Source organism: Orcinus orca, chromosome 2 (genome assembly GCF_937001465.1).
Source record: "Orcinus orca chromosome 2, mOrcOrc1.1, whole genome shotgun sequence".
NCBI classification, from domain to species: Eukaryota; Metazoa; Chordata; class Mammalia; order Artiodactyla; family Delphinidae; genus Orcinus; species Orcinus orca.
In genome coordinates, this window is record NC_064560.1 from 88,204,004 (window position 1) to 88,228,618 (window position 24,615).

Below are 24,615 nucleotides of genomic sequence, written 5' to 3' on the forward strand. Positions count from 1 at the left end.
TTTTCTTTTAAACTAATTTATTAATAAGTTTATTCTTCACTCATAAAAAAGAACATATTTTTGGCTTTGAAATAATGACATAAAATAAAGAGGCAAGTAACTAAAAATTATCAGCTGAAAGTAGACAGAAGCAACTCATGCTGAACCATGAGCAAACACTACGTGCTTTGGGCTATAGCAGGGGCACCAGTCAAAAGCAAGAGCTGAAGATGCGGGGCCCATTCGAGGCCCAGGCTATCTCTAAAGACTGCTTAGTTCCCAAAGATTGCTTGGTCAACATACATAGGAAATGACTCCTCCCTTTCCCTCTCTTTCCTTCTTTTCTTCCTAACCTTTAACTACAAGAACAGTAGGCAATAATGCTTTGACGCTAGTCTAATTTGTAGGATAGCGTTGTTGCTGTTTTAACATGTTTAACCTGCATATTTTCAACCTTCAAAAACATAAAACTGCAAAAATCAACTGTAACTAAAAGCCATTTCTATTTTTGGTCAGTTATCTGCTGTAGGCAAAGCTTCATATAGGAATTTTTATTGCGGATCTCCATGACTGCGTCCCTAACAAGCTCAATGAACATCTGTGGCCAAAGCTTCTGCAAAGCCTCATTTTTCATGTTGATTTCTGTGGCTTCCTTCACAAGATCCTCGATGTACATCTTGCAGAATTTCTTTTTTTCCTTTATTTCCTGTTTAAAAAAAGAACATTTTACAGTCAATCATAATTAATCCCAAAACCAAAGCAACAATTACCTGAACCAGAGAAACTTGAAATAATCTATTCTGACCCCCACCCCTCATAGCAAGAAGACTTTCCTAGACACTCTGGACACAGAGCTCTGCTTGAGTAAAGACAGCAACTGGGAGCTCACTTCTCTCCAGTCCACTCCCACCTCCGTGGGACAGCTCTGTTAAAAATGTATTTCTTGGCAGCTATAGGAAGAAAACTTCCAGGTGAACTAATATGAAACCCATTTGCTAATTGTGGGGGGAAATAAAGCTTTTAAACTACAGTTAAGAAAAGTGTTTCTTTATTGGAATCACTGGATCATAACAACTATTTCTTCATTGATAGACTTTCTCCTTTCTCAGTGCAAGTAGTTTACTTCGCACAAATTAACTGAATGCATAGATTCATGACTTCTAGTAGTAAATATATCAGGGCACTGAGGCTGACACTCTTAATTAGTATGAGGTCAGTTAATATCCATATACATATCTGAAATATCCATACTCTGAATTCACTCTGTATTTTAGGAAAGCATGTAGTGATGCATTACACTGACTTATGTGGCCAAGACCATTTGGACAAAGTCGGGGAAAAGTGTACAAGGAGGAGGAAGAGGACATATATACAAGCCTGGGACCCAGAACTTGGCCTTCAGAAGAGACAGTGTTCCCACTCAACTTCTGGGTCTGGCAGTCTGCAAATGAAAAACCTGGGTTCAAAACACAACAGAGGAAGTTTTGGGCCCGAGGCTACTGGGGCACTGGGCCTCGATATCATCCTAGAGGCTGAAACAAAGCCATTTTGATTAATGCAAAAATTCAACTTTTATTTCGGCTGTTGATACTTTGAGTATCTAGGCATGATGATGGAAAGTGCCATAATATATATGGAAAAAAAGTCAATGGAATAGATCAGGTAATCAGAATTATAGAAGAAGCCATTCACATAAATGGAGGAAGAAAGAAATAATAAATGTCAATGAGTCAATAGGTTTAACTACTTGGAAAAGGATATACTGAAACCTCCAACTCAAATCAAAACACCAAAATAATTTTAAAATAGTTAAATTTAAAATATCAACAAATGTTGCCATTAAAATCACACTACAGAGATTTGTAATCACAAGGAAAATGCTTACATTATAATGTTAAGTGGAAAAAGAAAAATACAAAATGAAATTTTGATAGAGGTTGGGTTACATAAGTGTATGTATTTGTCAAAACTTAGCAACTGTACTCCTAAGATTTACATTTCATTGTATATAAATTTTACCTCAAAATAAGAAACTACATGAAATACTGAACTCTAATGATCTGCATGCTGAATTATTTAGGGAGAGGTGTGGTAATGTGTGCAATTACTTTAAAATAAATTTTAAAAATAAGGTGGATTGTTGATGGATAGAGGATGGGTAAATGCATAGATAAGTGACAAAGCAAGTACACTGTACAGTACAATACTAAGAGTAGAATTTAGGTTTGGGTATTGGGTGTTTACTGTAAAATTCTTTCAACTTTGTTGTATGTTTGAAATTTTCATTTAAAAGTTACAAAAATATATAGAAAATTAATAAAAAAATATACTGAAGTGTCATTAAGATTGTCTTTGGGTATTGAGACAATGAGTATTTTTTGTTCCTTTTTTCTATTTCTCTTCCTTTTCTAAATTTTTACAATTTATAAAACAATGAAATATGTTTTAGATTCTTGATTAATTAATATAAATTAATGGTGAGTCCCAAGTGTCACTAACTTCCTCTAACAGAGGCATATTTTGGAAATTTTCCTATGACATATAAGATTTCTCTATGTAATCACTCACCATTCAGGGATTAACAATGGCCTACACATGTTAAAAGCTTAACTGAAAGAAATGAAACAGTAAATAAGTGCTGAATGAGATGTTTAGATGGCAAATACAATCGTTGCTCAAAGAAGCGAGAGCCCTTTGTGCTGGGGTGGTCAAGAAGACTTCAGGAAACAGCATGATATACTGTGAAGGAAGCCAAGGTCAGGAATCAGAAGGTCTGAGTTCTAGAGGCAGTTCAGTCAGGATCTCACCATGTGAGCCTCAGTAGTTCACCTAAGTTTCCAGTTTTCCTTACCTGTCTAAGAACATGACTGGATTCTTTAAAGTCCCTTTCAGCTCTCCGTCCATCTTAAATCTTTTTTTTTTTTTTTTAAGATGTTGGGGGTAGGAGTTAATTTATTTATTTATTTTTGCTGTGTTGGGTCTTCGTTTCTGTGCGAGGGCTTTCTCTAGTTGCGGCAAGCGGGGGCCACTCTTCATCACGGTGCACGGGCCTCTCACTGTCGCGGCCTCTCTTGTTGTGGAGCACAGGCTCCAGACGCGCAGGCTCAGTAGTTGTGGCTCACGGGCCTAGTTGCTCCGTGGCATGTGAGATCCTCCCAGACCAGGGCTCGAACCCATGTCCCCTGCATTAGCAGGCAGATTCTCAACCACTGCGCCACCAGGGAAGCCCCTTAAATCTTTTTTAGAATGAGTCAGGAGGTTGAATGAACAACTACCAAGCAACAGAATTATACATGTCATATGTATAATGAAAGGGTCTGCTTACCCTGATTTGTGAGAAAATTACTTCAAGTAATTCCTTTAACAACTCAGGATATACAGAGGAGAGAGAATGAGCACTTTGTGTTGCAGTGATTTAAATATTTTTTAAGAAGTGGTGAATGCCAGGTTGTGAGTCGATAGAAAGAGATTAAGGGACATGGGCAAGGTCTTTCAGGCAATAAATAAGTGGTGGAATCATGGGCTCAAATCCAGGTCTCCTAATGGTGTAGTATTCTTTCTATAATGTTATGTGGCTTCAGGTTTTTTCTTTTCCCTTTGATATTTCTCAAAACAGTAGTCAGCGTTCGCTGTCTTTACTTCTTGATTGCTTGTTTACTGCTCAAACCACTTTAATCAGGACTCTGCTTATATGACTCCACTGAAACGATCCCTGTTTTGACTAAAAATGACTTCTACTGCCAAATTTATCAAATTTTTCCCCTCTAGTTTGTGCCTTTGGGATTTTAGAAAATCATAGCCTACCCAATCAAGGTCATAGTTTCATCTGTTTTTTAAATGAGAACTTTAAAGTTTTGCTTTTCATACTTGGGTTATTTGATATGGAGTTAATTTTTCTTGTGTGGTGTGCAGTAGGGGGTCTGTATTTATTTCTGATTTGATATTCCATTTCCTCAGTAGCATTTATTAGATAGTCTGTCTGTACTAGTCTGCAATACCTGCTATCTGTATAAAGTTTTCCTATATACGTGGGATAGTTCTGGCTATTTCGTCCATGGGTCTATGTATCTATTCCTATACTGCCTTAATTACTACAGCTATCTATCCAATTTCTAATTATCCTATTTATTGAGTTGAAAAAATTAAGGACAGATGTTGAATTGTATGAAATGCCTTTTGAATATAGAAATAATCACAAATTTTTACCTTAGATCTATTAATAATTTACTGATATCGAATATTTCTCACATTCCTAGACTAAACCATACTTGGCTGTAATGTTTCATTATTCATTTAATGTTCTGCTGTATTTTGCTTGATATAATTTTTTAAGGATTTTTGCATCATCAATATTCTTAGGTATTTGGTCTGGCTTTTCTTTTTCTGTGCAGTCCTGGAAGGTTTGGATTCAATGTTACACTGTCTGACTTTAAAAAGTGAAAAAGTTTTCCTCTTTTTTAATACTCTTGAACAATTCAAGAATTATTGGAATTGTCTGTTCCTTAAAGAGTTGGTAGATTTCTCTATGAAACTGTTCTTGTTTTGCAAGCAGCTCTTTGATATTTTTCTAAATGTCCTTTATTGAAATCAGTATTAATTTTTGACTCCTAGAACTGACTGCTTTCAGGAAGACAGGACTCATAATCCTGCCAGCTTGGCTTTCATTTTCCCTCTTCGCAACATCAGGAAGCTCCTATTTGCCAAGGGATTAAATTCAATCTCTTTCCCCTCTTACTACCTTCCCAGTCTCATCTTCTAACACCATCTACCTCAGTCTCCGTGCTTCAACAACAGTGAACTGCTTAAAGTTCCTGGCCCTCTCCTTATCTAATTTATGCTTCCAGGTCTTTTATTCATACTGTGCTATTTCCTAGAAATGCCCTTTTCCCTTTATCATATAGCTATATTTTATCCTTTAAGATTTCAGGAAGCTTCTTCTCTAGAAAGCCTCTCTTGACCAAGATAAGCTATCCCTCTTCTACTCTCTTGATGTAGTGATTTACATTTATCCCTGCACATGTCTATCACCCCCATTAGAATGTGAGATCCATGAGGATAAGCACAGTGACTTCTTACAGCCCAAGTATTATGTGCGATCAGTGCTCAACAAATGATTTTTGAATGAATGAAAGTATGACTATAGAGAGGACTTCAAGGAACTGACTTCAAGTATTTGAAGAGTTTTCATAAGAAAGACTTGTTCTCTTTTCTACATAAGGCAATACTACTAGGATCACTAACTGAAAGTTATTAGGAGGCAGATTTCAGCTTAACATGGGTAAGAATTTCTTCACTGTTAGAGTTGTTCAGTGATATGCAGCTACCTCAGGAAGCAGCAACCTTTCTTCACCAGAAAAATTTAAAGCAGAATCTGAACATTTTTCAGGATGCTATAAAAATACTGTTGCACTGAGTTCTCAAGTATTTTTCAAGCTATAATCCTTAGAGCCCTATGGGTTCCAGAAAAGATGCTTCAGGACTGGGGGTGAGGTGAGGGAAAGGAAAAGAATAGAAGATCCAATCAAATAAAGCTATGAACTCCATCTACAACAAGAACAGCTCTGCTGTTTTGCTTTCTTTTGAAATACTGAGTTTCCAGCTACAATATGGTTTGAATAAAGAATCTCACAGCTGTTATAAAACATTTGAAAAATGTTTGGCCATTTTGTGTATACGTATATATAACCACACCATATATATATATATACACACACCACTTAGTCCCCTCAAAATCTCTTGTAGAATCTTAACTTTCTATTGTTATTTAGATGACTTGTTTCTTCAGCTTTCTCTGAGTTCCATCAAGGCAGGCACTGCATGGTTTTCTTCTGTGTAGTTCTGCAGCACCCTAACACAATATTCCCTCAGTAAACTTCTGAATACATAAAGGAATAAAGAATTGGTTCCAGCTTTTCTGTCTAAATAGCTACAGTGGAAACAGAATAGGTTAAAATTATGTGACTAAGAACACAGAAGGTAATGGTGTAGGAGAATAAAATAGTGAATTAAAACATCAAGGACCTAGGCAAAGAGAACAGAAACGGAGGTTCTGCTGTGTCCTCTGCCAGTCCGGCACAGGCTAGTTAAGTACTCAGAGCAAACCTATATCACTTTTCTTAATTCAGAGAGATCTGGACCTACTTTGGTCTAGATTTTTGGTACCTACTTCTTTTGAACATTTTTTTTTTTCTGCTTCAATATATTGAAACTATGGGTTCTACTTCTCCCCAATGCCTTGGTGCCTACTGTCCCCAGCTCTGTATATAAGGCTGGCTAACATTCCAGAACAAAAAAAGGTTATCCTAACTGATTAGGAGAGAAACGTACAACTCCCAAGTCTCAAGCCATTTGGGATTTATCCAGACAATAGCTTCCAAAGATAATGACAGTTTTACCTCTAGCTTTTCATTATAAAAGTCTCTTGTGGTATAATTTAGTGTAGCACGATTTGTGCTTTCTCCCACAAGTCTCTTGCTATCATTATTTTCTTCATTGACAATACCAGGTTTTTTCCCTTTCGTTTCAAGAAGATGCCGGAATTGCTTCTTCCTGTAGAAAGACAGTAAAGAGATTTAGAGAGTTACTTATGTGATTTGTGAAAATATGTCCAGTTTTTGTTGACTTTAGAGGGTAGCATATGCTTTTTTGAATATCTGTTTTATGAGTTTGAGTTTTTTTAAGTCAGTTCACTACCCCAATCTCTCTACTAATTAAGCTATACAACTCAAATTCTTTTGTTTCACAACTACCAATCATCAACAAAAACATGTCTCAAGCATTTCTAAACTGAAAAAACTCTAAAAAAATAAAAATAAAACTTAAAGAATCACAGAGGACCAACCCTAATTACACACGCAGTAGACCAAACTTTCAAAGTCTTTATATCCCATAAAACATGTTAGTTACACATCTTATAAATCACACAAACAGTTCATAATTCTATTATGCAGCTCAGTAGTATTGCCCATAGCTAGAAATGGAATGGAGGGACTCCCCTGGTGCTGCAGCTGTTAAGAATCCGCCTGCCAATGCAGGGGACATGGGTTCGATGTCTGGTCTGGGAAGATCCCATATGCTGCGAAGCAACAAAGCCCGTGCACCATAACTACTGAGCCTGAGCTCTAGAGCCCGTGGGCCACAACTACTGAGCCTGTGTGCCACAACTACTGAAGCCCATGTGCCTAGAGCCCATGCTCCACAAAAAGAGAAGCCACAACAATGAGAAGCACACTCACTGCAATGAAGAGTAGCCCCCGCTCACCACAACTAGAGAAAGCCCGTGTGCAGCAAAGAAGACCCAATGCAGCCAAAAATGAACAAATAAAATAAATAAATTTATATATATAAAAAAGAAATGGAATGGAATACTGGTTTAAGTTTAGGTAAAAACAAAACACAAAAAATCCGAAAACCTCTAACTGTTATCATATCAGGGTAAGATCTTATTAGGAGGTAAATAATGAAACAGGAAGCTTCGTTTGATTATGAAGAACAGAAACAGTGCTCATAGCATCACTTGCAGACCCATAAGCCTAGAATTCCAGAGGACTGCAACTCATCCTTCATGAAGGTCACTTTCTGGTTTCTACCACTTAGCGTGTCTCTCAAGGAAGTGATATAAATACTTTACTATGAACTGTGAACTGAAGATTGGGAGCAGAAAAGACATTTTAAAAATGTCTTCCTTTTCCCAATTTAAGAGTATAACACAACTGTTTTAGAAATTATAAGGGGTATGCATTTTGAAAAGTATAAAAAAATAGAGTAAAATCACCCATAAGTCTATAGCATATAAATCTATGTAAATCATTAACATTGTTCACATTAGACATATTTCTTTGCAGGCTTTTTCTATAAATTTTTGTGAAAAGTTAAGATCATAATTGTAAAGCAATTATACTCCAGTAAAGATGTAAAAAAAAAAATCATACTAAACATTCAGTTTTGTATACTGTTTTTGCTTAATGGTATATAATAAGCATTTTCTATGTTATTAAAATTAATATTTTAATGAATGAATAAAATTCAATTGTGATGTAGATCAATTTACATAATCAGTCCCTTTTACTGGATATTTCAGTAGCATAATTTTCTCACTCTTAAAAAGAAGAAGTAACATATAGGTATTTATCTGCATTTATTTTATTGATTTTTAATTACAAAAGCAATATACAAATTATCCATCACTTTTATTAGTCTTTTCAAATAATCAATTTTTCATTAATTATGTTTTTAATGTCATTATTTCTTTTCTTTAACTTGCTTCAGGATTATTTTGCTATTGTTTTCCTAACTTCTTTAGGTAAATGTTTAGCTCATTCATTTTCAGTCTTTATTCTTTCCTAATGTACACATTTCAGGGCTAAAATATTTCCATTTAGCACCACGGTAACTTATCTCACAAGTTTTGAAATGTGGTATTTTTTTATTACATTTCAGTTCAAGGTCGTTTCAAAATTACATTATAAAATTGTCTTTAACTTGTAGTTTATTTAGAAATGCATTAATTTCCAAATACATGGGGATTTCCTAGCTAACATTTGTAACTGAGTTAAAGTTTAATTGCATTTTGAATGGAGAGCATAGTCCATGGTAAATCCTTTGGAATCTGTTGACATCTGCTTTCTGGATAGTAATGCTTGAAAAGAATTTGTGTTCTGCAGTTGTTCCGGGTAATGTTCTCTAAATGGCTAAGTCAAGTTTGTTAATCATGTTGTTCAAGTATTTTACAGCCTTTTTCTATTAATTAATCAGAGGTATATTAAAACTTCCCACTGCAGCTGTGGGCTTGCAGTAATGTCAATTTTTGGTTTATAAGTTTTTAAGGCTAAGCTTATAGGTTGCAGACAAATTAAATTAGCAAATTGATATTTCTGGCAAACTGAACCTGTTATCACTTGAAATGATCCTCTTTATTTCTAGTATTGCTTTTACCCTTAGTTTATTTAGTCCTCAATGGCTCCTTTGTTTTTATTTGGTTAGTATTGATGTTGTTTATCTTTTACCACTTTTTTACTTTCAAACTTTATGTAACCTTATGTTTCAGATGTGTCTCTTTTCAACAACATACAGTAGTACTTCCTTTTTTTTAAATTGAGTCTGACAATCTTTGACTTTTAACCAGAACAATTAGTACATCTGCATTTTATCATTGAGGTAGATTCGGTCATAATTAATGGCTCCCTTGAATCCATGCCCTTTACAATATTATTTCACAGTTAGGTAAGTATACCTCCGAGCCTCTTAAATCTTGCTCTGTGACTGTGACCAATAGAATGTGGGAAATCATGGTGTACCAGTTCTTAGCCTAGGCTTCAAGGGGCCTTTCATGTTTCTGTGCTCTCTTCAAACCCTGCCTTTGCCATGAAAACAAGCCCAGGAAGATTTCTGGTATATGAAAGACCATGTGGAGCAGAAACAAGTTGTCCTAAGTAAGGTCTTTATAGACCAGCTTACAACTTCTCAGACTCCCCAAAAGTGAGAGAGCTTAGGGAAGATCTGCAGAGCTGCCTATCCAACCCTCAGGTGACTGCAGATGCATGAGGTCTGGAGCTGAGAGCAGAAGAAGCACCCAGCTAACCTATAGACTCAGTGGGAAAATGTTTCTTGTTTTTAAGTCACTGAGTCTTGGTACAAGTGTAATTGCTGATATACTAGTATTTAGGTTAAATCTAACATTTTATTTTCTTTCTTTTTGACCAAATATTCTATGTTTCTTTTCCTTTTTTTCTTCTCCCCACTTCTCACCCCTGCCCTGACCTTACTAGTTTGGAAGCTATATACTCTTTTATTCTTTGGTTACCAAAGAAATTACAACATGCACTCTTAACTTACTAACATTTAAACTTAATTACTATATCTTCATCCTAGATAATACAAGGACCTAGAAAACTATAATTCCATCTACCCCTCCCAATATATATACTACTATTGTAGTGTATTTTAATTCTACATTTTAAAATCTCACAATACTATTATTGTTGCTTTATATAGTCAATGTTCATTTAGTTTTATCCCACAAATTTAATACTTTCCTTGCTCTTTAGCTCTTCCTGCACCTCAGAATTTCTATCTGGGATCAGTTTCTTTCTGCCTTAATTATAGGCTTTATCATTTACTGCAGGAATACTGATGGGAAATCTCTTAAGTTTTGTTTTTATTATTTTGTTTTAAAATGTCTTTATTTCACCTTCATTCATTTTTTTAAGGTTATTTTAATTTATTTATTAAAAATTGTGTTTTTTTTGGCTGTGTTGGGTCTTTGTTGCCATGCGTGGGCTTTCTCTACTTGCTGTGAGCAAGGGCTACTCTTCGTTGCAGTGCGCTTCTCTTGTCACGGAGCATGGTCGCTAGGAGCGCAGGCTTCAGTAGTTGTGACACGAGGGTTCGGTAGTTGTGGCTCGTGGGCTCTAGAGAGCAGACTCAGTAGTTGTGGTGCATGGGCTTAGTTGCTCCGCGGCATGTGGGATCTTCCCAGACCAGGGCTTGAACCCGTGTCTCTTGCATTGGCAGACGGATTCTTAATCACTGTGACACCAGGGGAGTCCCTTACACCTTCATTCTTTTCTTTTTTTTTTCTTTTTTTTTTTGGACAGAAGTGCTTTATTAGAATAGGATGCTTGTGAGGCTTACGAGCAGGCAGGCGAGCATTGTGCTGCCCTGAGTGCTCAGGGGCTTATATTTTTCTAATCAAAGGAAAAGAGGGGAGGAGGAGAAGACCACCTTCTTCCTTGTTCTTCGAGTCTTCCAACGTCAACTCCTCTTGCATGTCGAGTGGGGGAGGTTTTGACCCTACACGGTGCATCCGGGACTTTCTTTTTTTTTTTATTTTTTTTTTTATTTTTTTATTTTTTTAAACATCTTTATTGGAGCACAATTGCTCCACAATGGTATGCTAGCCTCAGCTTCACAACAAAATGAACCAGCCACATATATACATATGTTCCCATATCTCTTCCCGCCCGCGTCACCCTCCCTCCCACCCTCCCTATCCCACCCCTCCAGCAATAAAGAGGCATGGACATGTATACACTACCAAACGTAAGGTAGATAGCTAGTGGGAAGCAGACACCTTCATTCTTAAAAGACTTTTTTGCCTGTATGGAATTCTAGCTTGGCAATTAATTTACTTCAGTATATTGAACACATTCATTACCCTGTCTTCTGGCTTCCACTGTTGCTGTTATGAAGTCAACTGTTGATGTGCACTCCTTTGAAGATAACCTCTCTTTTCCTGGTTGTTGAAAAATTTTTACTTTATAGTCAGTGTTCTGTGATGTGACTAGGTGTAGATTTCTTTTAATTTAACAAATTTGGAACGGATGAGTTTATTTAATGTGTAGATTAGTGTATTTTATCAATTCTGAAAAAATTCTTTGCTGTTATCTCTATCCCATGCTCTCTATTGTGTCTTTTTGAAACTCCAAACATATGTTAAATCTTCTAAGTCACTCCATCTTCAAATTTCTTAACCATTTTTCCATATTTCTTTGTTCTGCATTTTGCAAAATCTTCTCTAGTTTATTTCCCAGTTTACTGATTCTCTTTTCAGGTGTGTCTAATTGGTTGTTAAACCTCTTAATTAAGCTTTAATAATTATGCTTATTATATTTTTCATTTATAGAAGTTCCTTTAGTTTCCCTTCAAATCTGATAGATCACTTTTTTTAAATTTCCTGCTTTCTCCAGGTATTTTCAACTTTGTTTTTTATACCATGAAATATTGATATATTAGGCATAGTCATTTTATAATCTATAAGTGATAATGCCAAATCTAAAGTATTTGTGGGTCTGTTTCTGTGGTCTATTTTTTTCCTGCTAGTTCTTATACATGGTGCCTTATTTCCTTGTGTGCTTGGCTATTTAAAAAAAATTCTTTTCATTGTGTGTTCGTCATTGTCCTTAAAAATTATCCATGGGGATTATCTGAGATAGGATGAGAGTAACTTCCTCCAGACAGAAGGTGCATTTGTTTTTACCAGGTATCTAGAGATAGTAATGTTTAAATTTTGAAATTATTTTAAACTATGCATGTATTATAAACTCAGGCTGCAAATTTACCTGAAGATTGGCTTTGGTTATAATTTCTTAGAGACAACTCTGCTCCTTTTCTCCTCACACCAATGCAATCAGAACTGAACTAAGTGGGGAAGTAAGCACACAGGATACCCATTTTGTTGGTATAGATTATAGTAGGGTAGCACGGCTCTGGAGCCAAGTTTTGGGGAGGGGAATGGGGAACTTCCTGATCCTCAAAGTAAAAAGTGGTAAGATCCTGGAGGTCGAGGTCAGGACAAGCCCCCTGATCACCCAGCTCCCAGACTATAGCAAAGGTAGCCGTTTCCTTGGTGGACTGGTTCTGTGTATCATTCTGAGATCCTTTCCAGGCCCAGTCTAGAGACGGCTTCCCTATTCCTCCCAATGATTCTGTAGATAATTAATTTCTTATATATCAACTGTTTTCTCCTTACTCTAGCCAGAGTGAATTATCTATAACTGAATCATGACTAACACACCATCTTTGACTTTTCTCCTTCTATCTATGCCACATCCCGTCAGTCAGTGTTTTCTGTCAGGTACACGCCTTCGAAGTATTTTTCAAATTATCCTCTTCTCAATTCTCACTGTCTTAGTTCAGACCCTTATAATCTCTCTCCTGGACTACAGACTAGCCTCTTGATTGGTCTCCATTCCTTCCATCTCTGTCCTCTTAAATGGCAGCCTTTCTAGAACATGAATCTAATCACAGATTGTTGTGCTTAATTAATTACAAAGCACAGTATTCAGTTTTGTTTTTCATGGATTTCTGGGCTCTTCAAAATCAGATCACAATCAGTCTTTCTACCTTCATCTCCTATCACAATTCGCAATCATCCTATGCTCCAATTATATTGAACTATTTACAATTCCTTGTGCCTTTGCAGATCTCTTTCCCTCATACCCTGTACCTGAAAAAACTCCTATGTATTCCTGAAGAACTAGAAAAATGTTACCTCCTTTGTGAAGCCTTCACCAATGTTTTTCCAAAGTGTAGTGTCTCTTATGCTCCTACAGCCCTCTCTTATAGCATCTGAAATGTCTTTAACTTATTAGCTTATAAGCTAGTAAGTTAATTTATTAGCTTATAAGCCACACAAGAGCAAGAACTTTGCCTTATTCATCTTTATACCTCCAACACTTTGGAGAGGGCCAGACACAAAACAAATTTAGGATGTTTGTGGGATGAATAAATAGCATAATTAAGAGGTGTGTGGAATATATTTCTTTTTCTAGTGCAACAGTACTTCTATAAAAACTATAGAAATTAAAGTTTACCTGGCATCACCCAGAATTGAAATCAGATGGTACTGGGGTAATTCAGAAGATGCTACATGTGCTAGGATTCCAAAGAGCCTTTCAGCCATTATCATATCATTTTGCGTCACCTGAAGAGATATGAAGGAGAAGGGTCAAAAATGACATTGCCTCTTAGCTTGATATAACTAACATAATTCCATAGAAATTTCCAGATTAAATACTTTTAGTCCAGAAAAATACATTCTCCTGGGCTGTAAGAGGAGAGTGAGTTCTCATTGATATTTCTTTTTCTTCCTTGCACTTGATTAAAATGAAGATGTATTGATACAAGTGTGGCCCATGGTGATGGATGATGGCTGGGAAGTGAGGAGTTAGCTCTGATTTAGAAGCCATGGTTCCTAAGGATAATACTTGAGACACCTTAAATTCTTAATGAATTTTTTAAAAAAATCCTATAGCTTCTTTGAGTAGAATGATTTAGGGGGAAAAATCTCAAGTGTCAATGGAATAGATTGACTTTAATAATGTGTCAAAGGTAAGACAAGGTGTTGTTCATACCTTGTTCCTAAAAGGATAATTTTGTCCCTTTCTGAAGGAATGAACATTGGATTAGGAAAGGCACTCCTATTCGTTCTGAAATTTTGTCCGCCTTTCTCCCCACAAGGAATAATCTGTCACAGATATATCTCCCATGAGGGCTCCTTCCTATGTTAACCAAGAAACTACTAAAAGCAGGACTTGTATTAATATCTGGGCATATTTTTTAATATAAAGTTAGGTTGCTTGCATTTTAAATACTATTAGATTCTCAATATAATGCAGTGGTTCCCAATCAGGGGCCATTTTGGCCCCTAGGGAACATTTGGCAATGTTTGGAGATGATTTTGGTTTATTGCACCTGGTGGAGGGGTGTTACTAGCATCCAGTGGGTGGAAGCCAGGGATGCTGTTAAATGTCCTACAATGCACAGGACAGTTCCCACTATAAAGAATTATCTGATCCAAAATCTCAACAGAGCATTTGAGGTTGAGAAACCCTGGTATAGTTAAATTTTGCATTTTTAAAAACTTTATTCTTTACACTAGCTATAATACACTACACAGGAATTTCTGGAAACTAAATCCATAATTCACAAGCATCTTATACACATGAATCAGTGCAGAGTGACTCTTTCCCTTCCCTTCCCTAGACTTTCATAGTTAATGAGGCTGCTGCTCCCTGAAATCCGTCCTTCAGCTCACAACTAAGTTGTTTGGTCTAATATAGTCACCTAGTGGCCAGTGCTGGGCACTACTCCATCTTTTCCTCTTGATGCTCATAATTCAATTTAAGTCTCCTCAAGCAATATCATTCTCTCTTATACAAAGAGAAGTAGAAATATAGTATAACATTATTATATATTGTCAAGGATGAGATAAGCAGTTTTATTTTAGGTTTTTATTAAAGGGTCAAATATCCCTGGCATTGACATTTTCGGAACTTTAAATAAGAATAAATTACATTGGTTCTTTCTCATTCTTCTCTATTTTATACAATTATATTATACTATTACTTCCTATCTCAAGGTTTTATAATAATTATTACATCTCCAGTAGTGATCCATATTTGGGTAAATACACTATTTAGGGTTAATTGAGATAACGATTTGGCCATTAATGAGGGAGAATTACTCACCCATAGCAAAAATAACTATTCTACTTCCAGTGTAGGCTAGCTTTGGAAACTTTTGGAATTAATTATTAGATCTGACCAGTGACTTGCAGCCTCCCTGGGGAAGTACCAAGAGGGTACATAAAGCTGAAACAAATCTCTTGAGAACTAGCTGGAGAAATTAATAGTCATCTGAAGGTCCCAGGTTTGCCCTACATCTTCAACAGATGGCTGATATTGTGGTCATGGGCCTTCCATGGTTGATACAAATTTCACATGGCTTTTGTACAATGACCCAGAGACCTCCAGTCTCCTAATGGTATGCTGTAGTTTTGGAATTTTAGGCTAGAGTTACTTACAGTGTATCAGCTGCAGGGAAATACAGTTGCTATTACCACCATGCTAGCAAAGTTGATTATAGTTCATCTTACAATAAGGAGGTCTGAATTTTAAGAGGTAATCACAATAATACTAACAGCATATTAGAGATTATTATTTAAATTCAGTTCTGGAATTCCACAGTAGAAGAAGAAGCATAGTTTCTCTCTTTTCTTCCTAAGTAATATTTAAAGACAACATGATCTTTGGATAGCTGGGGGATTAACCCTGAGACAAGCTTAGCAGAATCAATCTGAAAAATAACTCTTTACTAATAATTTTCCAGTTATTCAGGCTCCAGGCACAATGCAGATATTCCAAAAGCATCTGCTACAAACTATTAACAAAGCAGTCCAGACGTTTATGGACTTATAGTTGTTTTACTTCCTTTTTCACTCATCTTTATCTTCTTTTATCTTTCCTCCTTGCTTATTTCTCCTTCTCATCTCTTCTTTTTAAAATCACTCTTCTTTCCCTATGTACATTCTTTTTTTTCCATGTTATTCTTCCCTTCCCCTACCACAATCCTTATTAATTGACATTTAGTATCACTTCCCCACACCATTCTGCATGTCAGACAGTCTGTAAAGCACTCTGAAAAATACAAAGATCACATTACTTACAGAAGTGGTTTTTTTTTTATTTTAAACTATTATCCTACCAACACTTTACTTCTCTGAATACTTACAAACTATCAAAAAAGTATTTACTATTCACCATGATCTGGTTACTATTTTATTTTCAAAATTGTCTAGTACCTTAGAAGTTTTTAGATAAAATAGTTTTAGCTTTTCAACATTTTAAATGTCAAGATTTTTTTTTTAGAAAAACATTATTTCTCAAAAGTTCTATCATGGTTTTATACATAAATTCCTGGCCATTTTTATGACTACTTCCCCTAAAAAGGAATTTTTTTTTTTTTTTTTTTTTTTTTTTTGCAGTACGCGGGCCTCTCACTGTTGTGGCCTCTCCCATTGCGGGGCACAGGCTCTGGACACGCAGGCCCAGCGGCCATGGCTCACGGGCCCAGCCGCTCCGCGGCATGTGGGATCCTCCCGGACTGGGGCACGAACCCGTGTCCCCTGCATCGGCAGGCGGACTCTCAACCACTGCGCCACCAGGGAAGCCCCTAAAAATGAATATTTTAATTCTACAGTTGACTTCGTGTTTAGCTTACCTCTGTTCCATTTATTTTCTGCATATTAAAATGGCTCAGTCTAAACAGAACATAATATTTCCAGAGTGTAAAATTGACAACTGGATTTCCTTGAGGATCAACTGTCAGCTGGTCAACTCGACGGAGTTCTGCTAGTGCATTAAATTGCTGCAGCATTACAAGATTTGTTTCCTTGAATTTAAGGTGCTACAATAATAAAACAAAAAAAGAGGTGAATATTGAGTTTAACCATCTTAAAACATTAACATTAAAGCTTCAGTGATCATTCCCCAAATAAATGTAAACTTTATGCTTAGCTAATATGTTTCCAATTACATTAAACCAACTGAATGTATTAAACTTACATAAACTTTAATCCACCTAATGCAAAATTATTGATGGAATATATTAACCCATCCAACATTGGATTCAAAGTGATATCCCTTCTGCAAAGGACATCCCCCTATTTATTAACAACCTAAGAGTCTTAAAAATTATATACACAATAATTCAGACTCTTCCAGGCATTACAATGATTTTATATGCTTTACACTGAGATGAAATCTACAAAGGAAAGATCAGAAGTAAAAATTTCAGAATTTTATAAATGCAGGGCTCACACAGAGCTTCTGAGAAGAACTAGTTAACCATTATTACTTTTATCTTGCTAATTACTATGTAGGCTACTTAAACTGGCTACCAGAAAATAAAATCATTAAAACCGAAATGCTAATATAAGTGTTCTGTCTGTGAATTTGGATGATCTTTTCTAAACATACTATCTCCACTTCTATCTTCTTTAGGGAAGATGACATAACAAAAGAAAAAAAAACACTTAATAAAGGGTAGGTGAGGAAAATCACTTGGCTGACAGAGAAAAACACAATGATAATAAAAACTCAGGAAAGAATTCATGGAAATCACAGTTTCTGCAAATTCACACTAATAAATAGTACAATAATACTATAATTGGAAAGGGCTAATTTCTCAAAGTAATTTTTTTTTTTTTTTTTTGCAGTACGCGGGCCTCTCACCGCTGTGGCCTCTCCCATTGCGGAGCACAGGCTCCAGATGCGCAGGCTCAGCGGCCATGGCTCACGGGCCCAGCCGCTCCTCGGCACATGGGATCCTCCTGGACCGGGGCGCGAACCCGTGTCCCCTGCATCAGCAGGCGGACTCTCAACCACTGCGCCACCAGGGAAGCCCCCTCAAAGTAATTTTAATGAGCTATTAAAGTTATTTTAAGTGTTGTTAGGGGACTACTGTAAAAATTATACGTAAATATATATGTCCCATTAATACCAGGTACAATAAATGAATATATAATATACAGTTGGGTGAGGTCCTGTTGAAAGTTTTACAAAGTAGAAATATATAATTTGAATTCAATTACATTAGCTCGTTATACTCCATAAAGAAGAATTTTCTAGAGAGATAATTTCCAATATTTACAGAAGACTGCAAGGCCATTTATGAATACTAATTTAAATCCCAGATTCAGAAAATCAACACAAGAACTTAGTCTCCCTGCCAGATAGAAACTGCAGAAATAAAAGGTAAAACAGGTCTTTGGCCAGAATATAGAAGTCATGACTGAGAAGAATTCAAACATACAACTAAAAGAAAATGTTTACCAAAGAATTAGGAAACTTAATCTTCAATTTGGGAAGCACTTGGACGATTTCATCAAATTCTATGAAAGTGAAGGACACTGTTGTCACCATTCCTGCTGTTTGCACGCTCCAATTCCGATCCAGACATTCCAGCGCTCCTGAGCCATACAAGGAAAGTGTGTCTCCATCCACTTCGACAAGGTGTGTGTCTGTGACAGATAGACCTTGTAAAGCACTGGTGAGTCCTGAGTCCAGAGACCTGGAAAACCCAACATATAATTTTAAATGAAAGTCTTATCATGCAAAGTAAATAACAGATTATAAAGACCTGTTGGAAAGGTATTTGAAATTTTATATTCACTTTTTTTCATTTCAGTAATTAAACCCAGAGCACCAAAGATTAATTTTCAATAGAATATCTACAAGTTTTGTATTCTTCTAGTCATGTACTTTAATTCAAAAAGAGGCACATGTGAACAACAAAAATACCACTTTTAAACCCAAATTATTTATATCAATGAAAGATAATTGATATTCTATATAGTTTTAAAACAATCCATTTAATATATCATAGATATCTTTGCATGTGAAAACAAATAGGTTTTCCTAATCTATGAAGTATTCCACTGTCTGGCTGAAAAAAAACTGTATTTTACAAAATAATATTTCTATAGTAAGAACCATGTAATATAAAACTATGTTTATAAAACACTTGGGAATTTATATAATAACTGCTAAGAATAATTTCTCTCTCAGAAACTGGATTAAAGGGTAACTTTGACTTTCTATTTTTGAATATTTCAATGTTGTTTGAAATTTTGCAAGTGTATATATATTACAGTTATAAGCAGTATAATCAATGAAGATTTCCTCCCCATTTTGAAATAAGAAATGATAAAAAAATCCACTACTGACTCTATGTGTGTATGTGTGTGTGTGTGTGTGTGTGTGTGTGTATATATATATATATATATATACACACACACACACATACAGATACAAAATAACTTCACATATCTGCTGAATATGATCATTGTTATTATTTTCAGTTAGAGCCACATGTTTTATAAAAGGTTTCCTAAATGATAGCTCTTTGAAGAAGAAAAGAAATAGCTTGATCCAATTCAAATTTTCTACTTTGTGAATAGAGACATAACTATTTGTTTTACCCAATCTCAAAACTCAGTCGATGCTTGGTTTTTGTTCTATGGGTTTTCGTTCTGGAATTCTGCTCTCAGACAGTATTTATTTGCCCTTACTAAATATATTCGTGCTTTGCTCTCCTTTGTGCTCCTATGGAATTTTGTACACTCTTCCAATACATCACTTCTCATACTCAAGCATAATTATGTGTTTACAATTTTGACTATATTTTTTCAGCTTCGGGGCTCTGGAATCTATGAGCTTTTCACAATGGGCCTTTCACAATGTAAATGACTGCATTATTAAAGATCTTCAACAGAAGTTTTATAATGCCGATGCTGGGAGTAAGACTGACAAACCATCACCCTGTTGGTTTATCATGCTTTACTAGACTTACTGTACTTATTTCATAGGCACCAGTTAACATGTAACACATTTGTTGACACAATAAGAAGCTGGGTAATGACATCAGTCAACTAAGAATATGCAACTGAGAAAATATAAAAGGACTGATTTCTGCCAGACTAGTGCTCAAGACAATGATTATTATATGACAATAATCAAACATTCAATGAGCAGTGGTGTGTGAATAATCTTAGATGATAATCCTATAAATGTAATGGCTGATAATATAGAACAAAAATAAGATGAGAATTAAGAGTTCCTTCGATTGTGCTTTGTGTGATAACTTTTTGTTGAGCTATGTAAAGCATATAATCATTTCTAGAATAGGATAAAGGATAGGAGTTACATTTCAATGCCACTGAAATAAAGAGGGCTTAATGAAAAGAATATATACCACTATTACAGCACTTAACCACACTGCACTGCAATTACCTATTTCCTTGTCTGTTTCTCTTACTAAACATTGTGATCCTTGAGGGCTCACACTTTGTCACATTCACTATAGTAGATCCAGCACCTAGCACAGTTCCCTAGCACAGGTTGTGCTCAATAAATATTTCTTCAAAGAATTAATGAGACAATTATGAAGTTTCTTATGAGTATCTATTGACTCTTAAGAAGGGTGCTCCAATCATAAACTGTGGTTTGAGCAAAGGGACAAGTCAGTGACATAGTCACGGGCTAAGGGTTAGTAAGAAGGTTTCTGCAGATGAGGCAAAGACCAATAATGAAGAAGTAAAGTCAAGGCAAGAAAAAGGTTTGCTAGTTGATGTAGTGATGCCTGATGGTCATGACATGCAACAAAAGAAGTTGAATCACAGCTATGCGCCAAAAACATGAATAAATCCTTTGAGAAGTTGTGTTGTTTTATATCATCTATTTGGAAGTGTCTTGTTTACCTTTTTCCCATATGATTAAAGGTTTAAGAATATAAACTACAATATGAAATGTCTATTATTAGAAAAGGATTATTTATTTTCTTTAAAGGTTTGTCAAGCAAACTGTTAGGAAAATAAGTGAAATAAACAAACCTAGCCTCAGCAAAACAGTTGTATAGTTATAAAACAAAGCAGAAGTAATTTCTAACTTTTATAGACCTCCCATGGACATTCAGTAACAACAAATGGCAAGTTTGCTGGGCTGTAGATAGGAAACAAAGCACCTATTAAATAGGTCATACAAGACCAAACCCATTTCAGTTATTTTCTGAACGAGGCTTGAGGTTAGCCTCAAACTCTGGCCAATATGGAACAGAGGAATCTGTTCCTCAGGGAAGGTGTGCTCTGATTTCCATAAAAAATAACTTAGGAAGTTTGTTCCCCATGTTTATATGTTGGGGATTGTCTTTCCAGTTTTCCCTGTGTGCTTAATAGATATGTCCACATCTTTTTAGTCAAACATACATACATATTATTTCATTTGCTCCCTCATTCACTTATTCACCAAACATTTGCTAAAAGCCCACAGGGCACTGTCCTAAGAATTCTGTCACAGGCAACCAACTCATCTGAATTGATAAGAACAATCAGTATAGAAATCATGTGCAAGTTTTTAAATATATCAAAACTCTCTTCACTTTTACTGGGCTATGTTCCCAGAAATATAACTGCTCTAATCATACTCTGCAGTTAAATTAATAAACACATGGGTATAATTTCTAAACTGAAATGACCTCAACCTCATTAAACAAATAGGTTAATCTGGAGAGCCTATTATGTGTCAGATATTGTGGTAGGCTTTGGGGATATAAAGATAAATTAATACTTATTTGTCCTTAAAGACCTCCCAATCTGGATGGAGGGTGGAAAGCAAGATAAATGTATACATTAATCCTAATATAATATTTATGTTTATTGTCATATAATGAATATTTAAGCAATATGCTATGGAAATGCAGAGGAAGAACAATTAATTCTTCTAGTGGGGAGAAGTTAGGTTTCAAAAGGAGGTAGTATTTGGGGCTTCCCTGGTGGCGCAGTGGTTGAGAATCTGCCTGCTAATGCAGGGGACACAGGTTCGAGCCCTGGTCTGGGAAGATCCCACATGCTGCAGAGCAACTAGGCCCGTGAGTCACAACTACTGAGCCTGCGCGTCTGGAGCCTGTGCTCCGCAACAAGAGAGGCCGCGACAATGAGAGGCCCGCACACCGCGATGAAGAGTGGCCCCCGCTTGCCACAACTAGAGAAAGCCCTCACACAGAAATGAAGACCCAACACAGCCAAAAATAAATAAATAAAGCCAAGCATTTGAAGCCCTTAAAAAAAAAAAAAAGGACGTAGTATTTGAACTGGTCCTTGAAAGATGAACAGTAGAATTTCATCAGAAGTAGAAGGAGGCAGCACACTTTAGGTAAGAAAAATAGAATAAATAAAGGCACAGAAGCCTAATTATATATAACATACTCAGTTAAGAACAATTTCAATATGTATGGAACACTGAAACATAGAAATTAAACACTTAAAACATATGGGGGAGTAGAAGCTGAAAGTCAGATTTTATCCCATAAGGTTGAGGAGCAGAAAAAGATTTTTAAATAAAAAATAACAGAACCATATTCAATGCAAGTTTTTAAGCATCTCCAATGTGCCATGCATGGAGCTAGGTTCTGGTGCTGGGGATAAAAAGATGAATAAGATATGTTCCCTGCCCTCAAGGACTTACTTGAGACAGATAATAAATTGGTGAACTTTGTGGAGGATGCAGCAGGGAGAGACTGAATGGAGAGAGATTAGTAGGAAGACCAGTGCAATAGTGTCAACTAGACCACATAAGGGCATAACAAAAAAGAGGGTATCATGCAGTAGAAAAGGCATTGGCAAGAAAATCAGATAGAGCTTAGTTCAAACCCCAGATCTGTCAGTGATAAATAGATGACTTTTGGAGCAAGTTGTTTAATTTCTTTGCAGTTTCAGTTTCCTTGTATGTAAAATGCTGATCATAATACATATTTTTTCAGAGTTGTTATTAAGACTAGAAATCATATTCTAAACAATACTCCGTGTTTAGTTCAATACATTTTAGTGATAATTATTAATAAAAGAAGAGAACACAGATATACCAGGTATTTAAGAGATCATAAAATAGGACTTAGTGATTGTCGAGAAGGAAGGTGAGGGAGGATTCAAGTGTTATTCAAATGTTTTAGACTAGGTGATGGAGTCACCTGGTCTAGGTTTTACCCCTGTCTAGTTTAAATTTATGCTCTAAGAAATGTGGTATTCCTCTATGGAGGATCTATGCTTTAAAATTTGTTTCTCCATGAAGCCCAATACATTTCCATGTATATTTCCCTACTCAAGTATTATTTATATAACAGTAGGCAGTTTGCCATCAAATAGGAATTCTCTTCAAGATCTTTACTGGTTAATTCCAAGTCCAAATGTTCATTTATCCAACTCAATCTTTATATAAGAATTAATCAGAAAACTATTCCATGCATTCTTGATTAGTAGAGGACACTAAGACAGGGTGATTAACTTAATGCAACACAGTCATGAGTCCCTGGAAGCCAGGCTAAATGGAGAATATACTCTTAAATGCCTATATGGATAAAAAAGACAATATTTCAGAGGACTACAGGTTTTTAAAAAAATCTTTATGCATTCTATAAGAGGCTAGAACAGAAAGACTTAAAATATTTCATAAGTTTCTTTTCCCAGTGAATAAGTGGTGCTGATTCCTATAATAACATATTTTATGAACTTCTATTACAACATTCATAGGTGTGGAAATTCATTTTATGCATTATATTTTATTACAGTAGTGTTGGCTAAAATACCACAGTGTTCATAGACAGGAAATGACCAAAAATAAACCAGCTTCACTGCATGCATCCAATGTAAGCAAAGAAAACATTACACCAAGTACTTTCCCATTTCTGGCAAGGGAAAGAAACCTGTAGTATGTCACTTTACTACAGATATGTCCCAAGTACAGTGAACAGTGAAATCATTAATGGGATATAACAAAGTTTTACAGAATTTCTTCTCTTTATGTGCCTGTAATCTTTTCATGGATACTTATTTCCAGGTGTTTAGTTACACACCAACAAGCCAAAGGTCACAGACATTGTAACACAAGAATTAGCCACTTTTTTGGCATTATGAAATACTAAAGACTATAAATGGGATTGTTGAAAATGGAAAATCTTATGAAGTATTAAAAAACAAATTGGAACCCTAAGGAAGAGACTTTGCGGCCCTCTGACTAGCTTTCTACCTTCAGAGAGAGCCAGGCTTATATCATTCCCAAGAGATGAAATTTAATTATATTTTTAAAGACTTACAGAGAATGTAGCTTCTAATATTTAAAATGTTTCACTTTGTGCTTTCAGATAAAAAAGTAGACAGAATGAGCACATGTGTTTGAAACCTCTCCCTCTAAGGCCCTTAAAGTAATTGAAATGTTATACACACACAATAACAAGTAAAAAGGAAAGGGGGAGACAATCTTCAGCAAGAAGTTTCAACAAATTTCTGGAAGCTGGAAGGTGAAGAATTTTGAGTGAGGAAGAAGGACAAAGGAAGCCATAGCTTTGAATATGAACTGGAGACAAGAACAAAGATGACAGCCAAGCTGCCCAGTAGAACTTTGGAAAGGAAAGAACAGAGATATGATGGAAGATGGGAATGAGAAGTGAGGAAGAGGCATTAATTGAAGATCTGCAAAAGTACCCTACTACCTACTCCTCCCACTGCCAATAAAACAGTCAGAGGGGCATTGCAGTTCAGTGGGAAAAGGAAAGAATACTCAATAAATAACACTGGGGCAACTGGTTATTCCTAAGAGGAAAAACAAATTTGACATCAGCCTCAAATTTAAAAATCAATTCCAAGTGTAATAAAGACTAAAATATGATAGGCAAAATTTTAAACCTTTAGGAAGACAAAATGGGAGAATATTTTTATAATCTCAATGTAGTAAAAGATTTTTTCCCTTAAACACAATCCAAATGGGTAAACCATAAAAAAAGAGATAATACATATTGGTATCTTCA

General features: G+C 35.8%; 1 protein-coding gene across 4 annotated transcripts in view; it reads right to left on the reverse strand.

Annotated features, from left to right (window-relative positions):
- The window catches only part of LRRC49 (leucine rich repeat containing 49), a 130,037-nt gene continuing 105,422 nt past the window's right edge, over positions 1-24,615 (reverse strand). For 2 of the 4 annotated variants that reach the window (XM_033439978.2, XM_004276255.4), the window contains 5 exons: positions 18,093-18,330; positions 16,480-16,665; positions 13,293-13,402; positions 6,375-6,528; positions 1-685 (listed from right to left, as the gene is read on the reverse strand). In XM_033439978.2, coding sequence (XP_033295869.2) covers positions 482-685; positions 6,375-6,528; positions 13,293-13,402; positions 16,480-16,665; positions 18,093-18,330 — 892 coding nt within the window. In that variant the 3' untranslated portion in view covers positions 1-481. Of the gene's footprint in view, positions 686-6,374; positions 6,529-13,292; positions 13,403-16,474; positions 16,666-18,092; positions 18,331-24,615 lie in introns of all 4 variants that reach the window. The other 2 variants (XM_049705840.1, XM_049705841.1) reach the window with 1 other exon arrangement.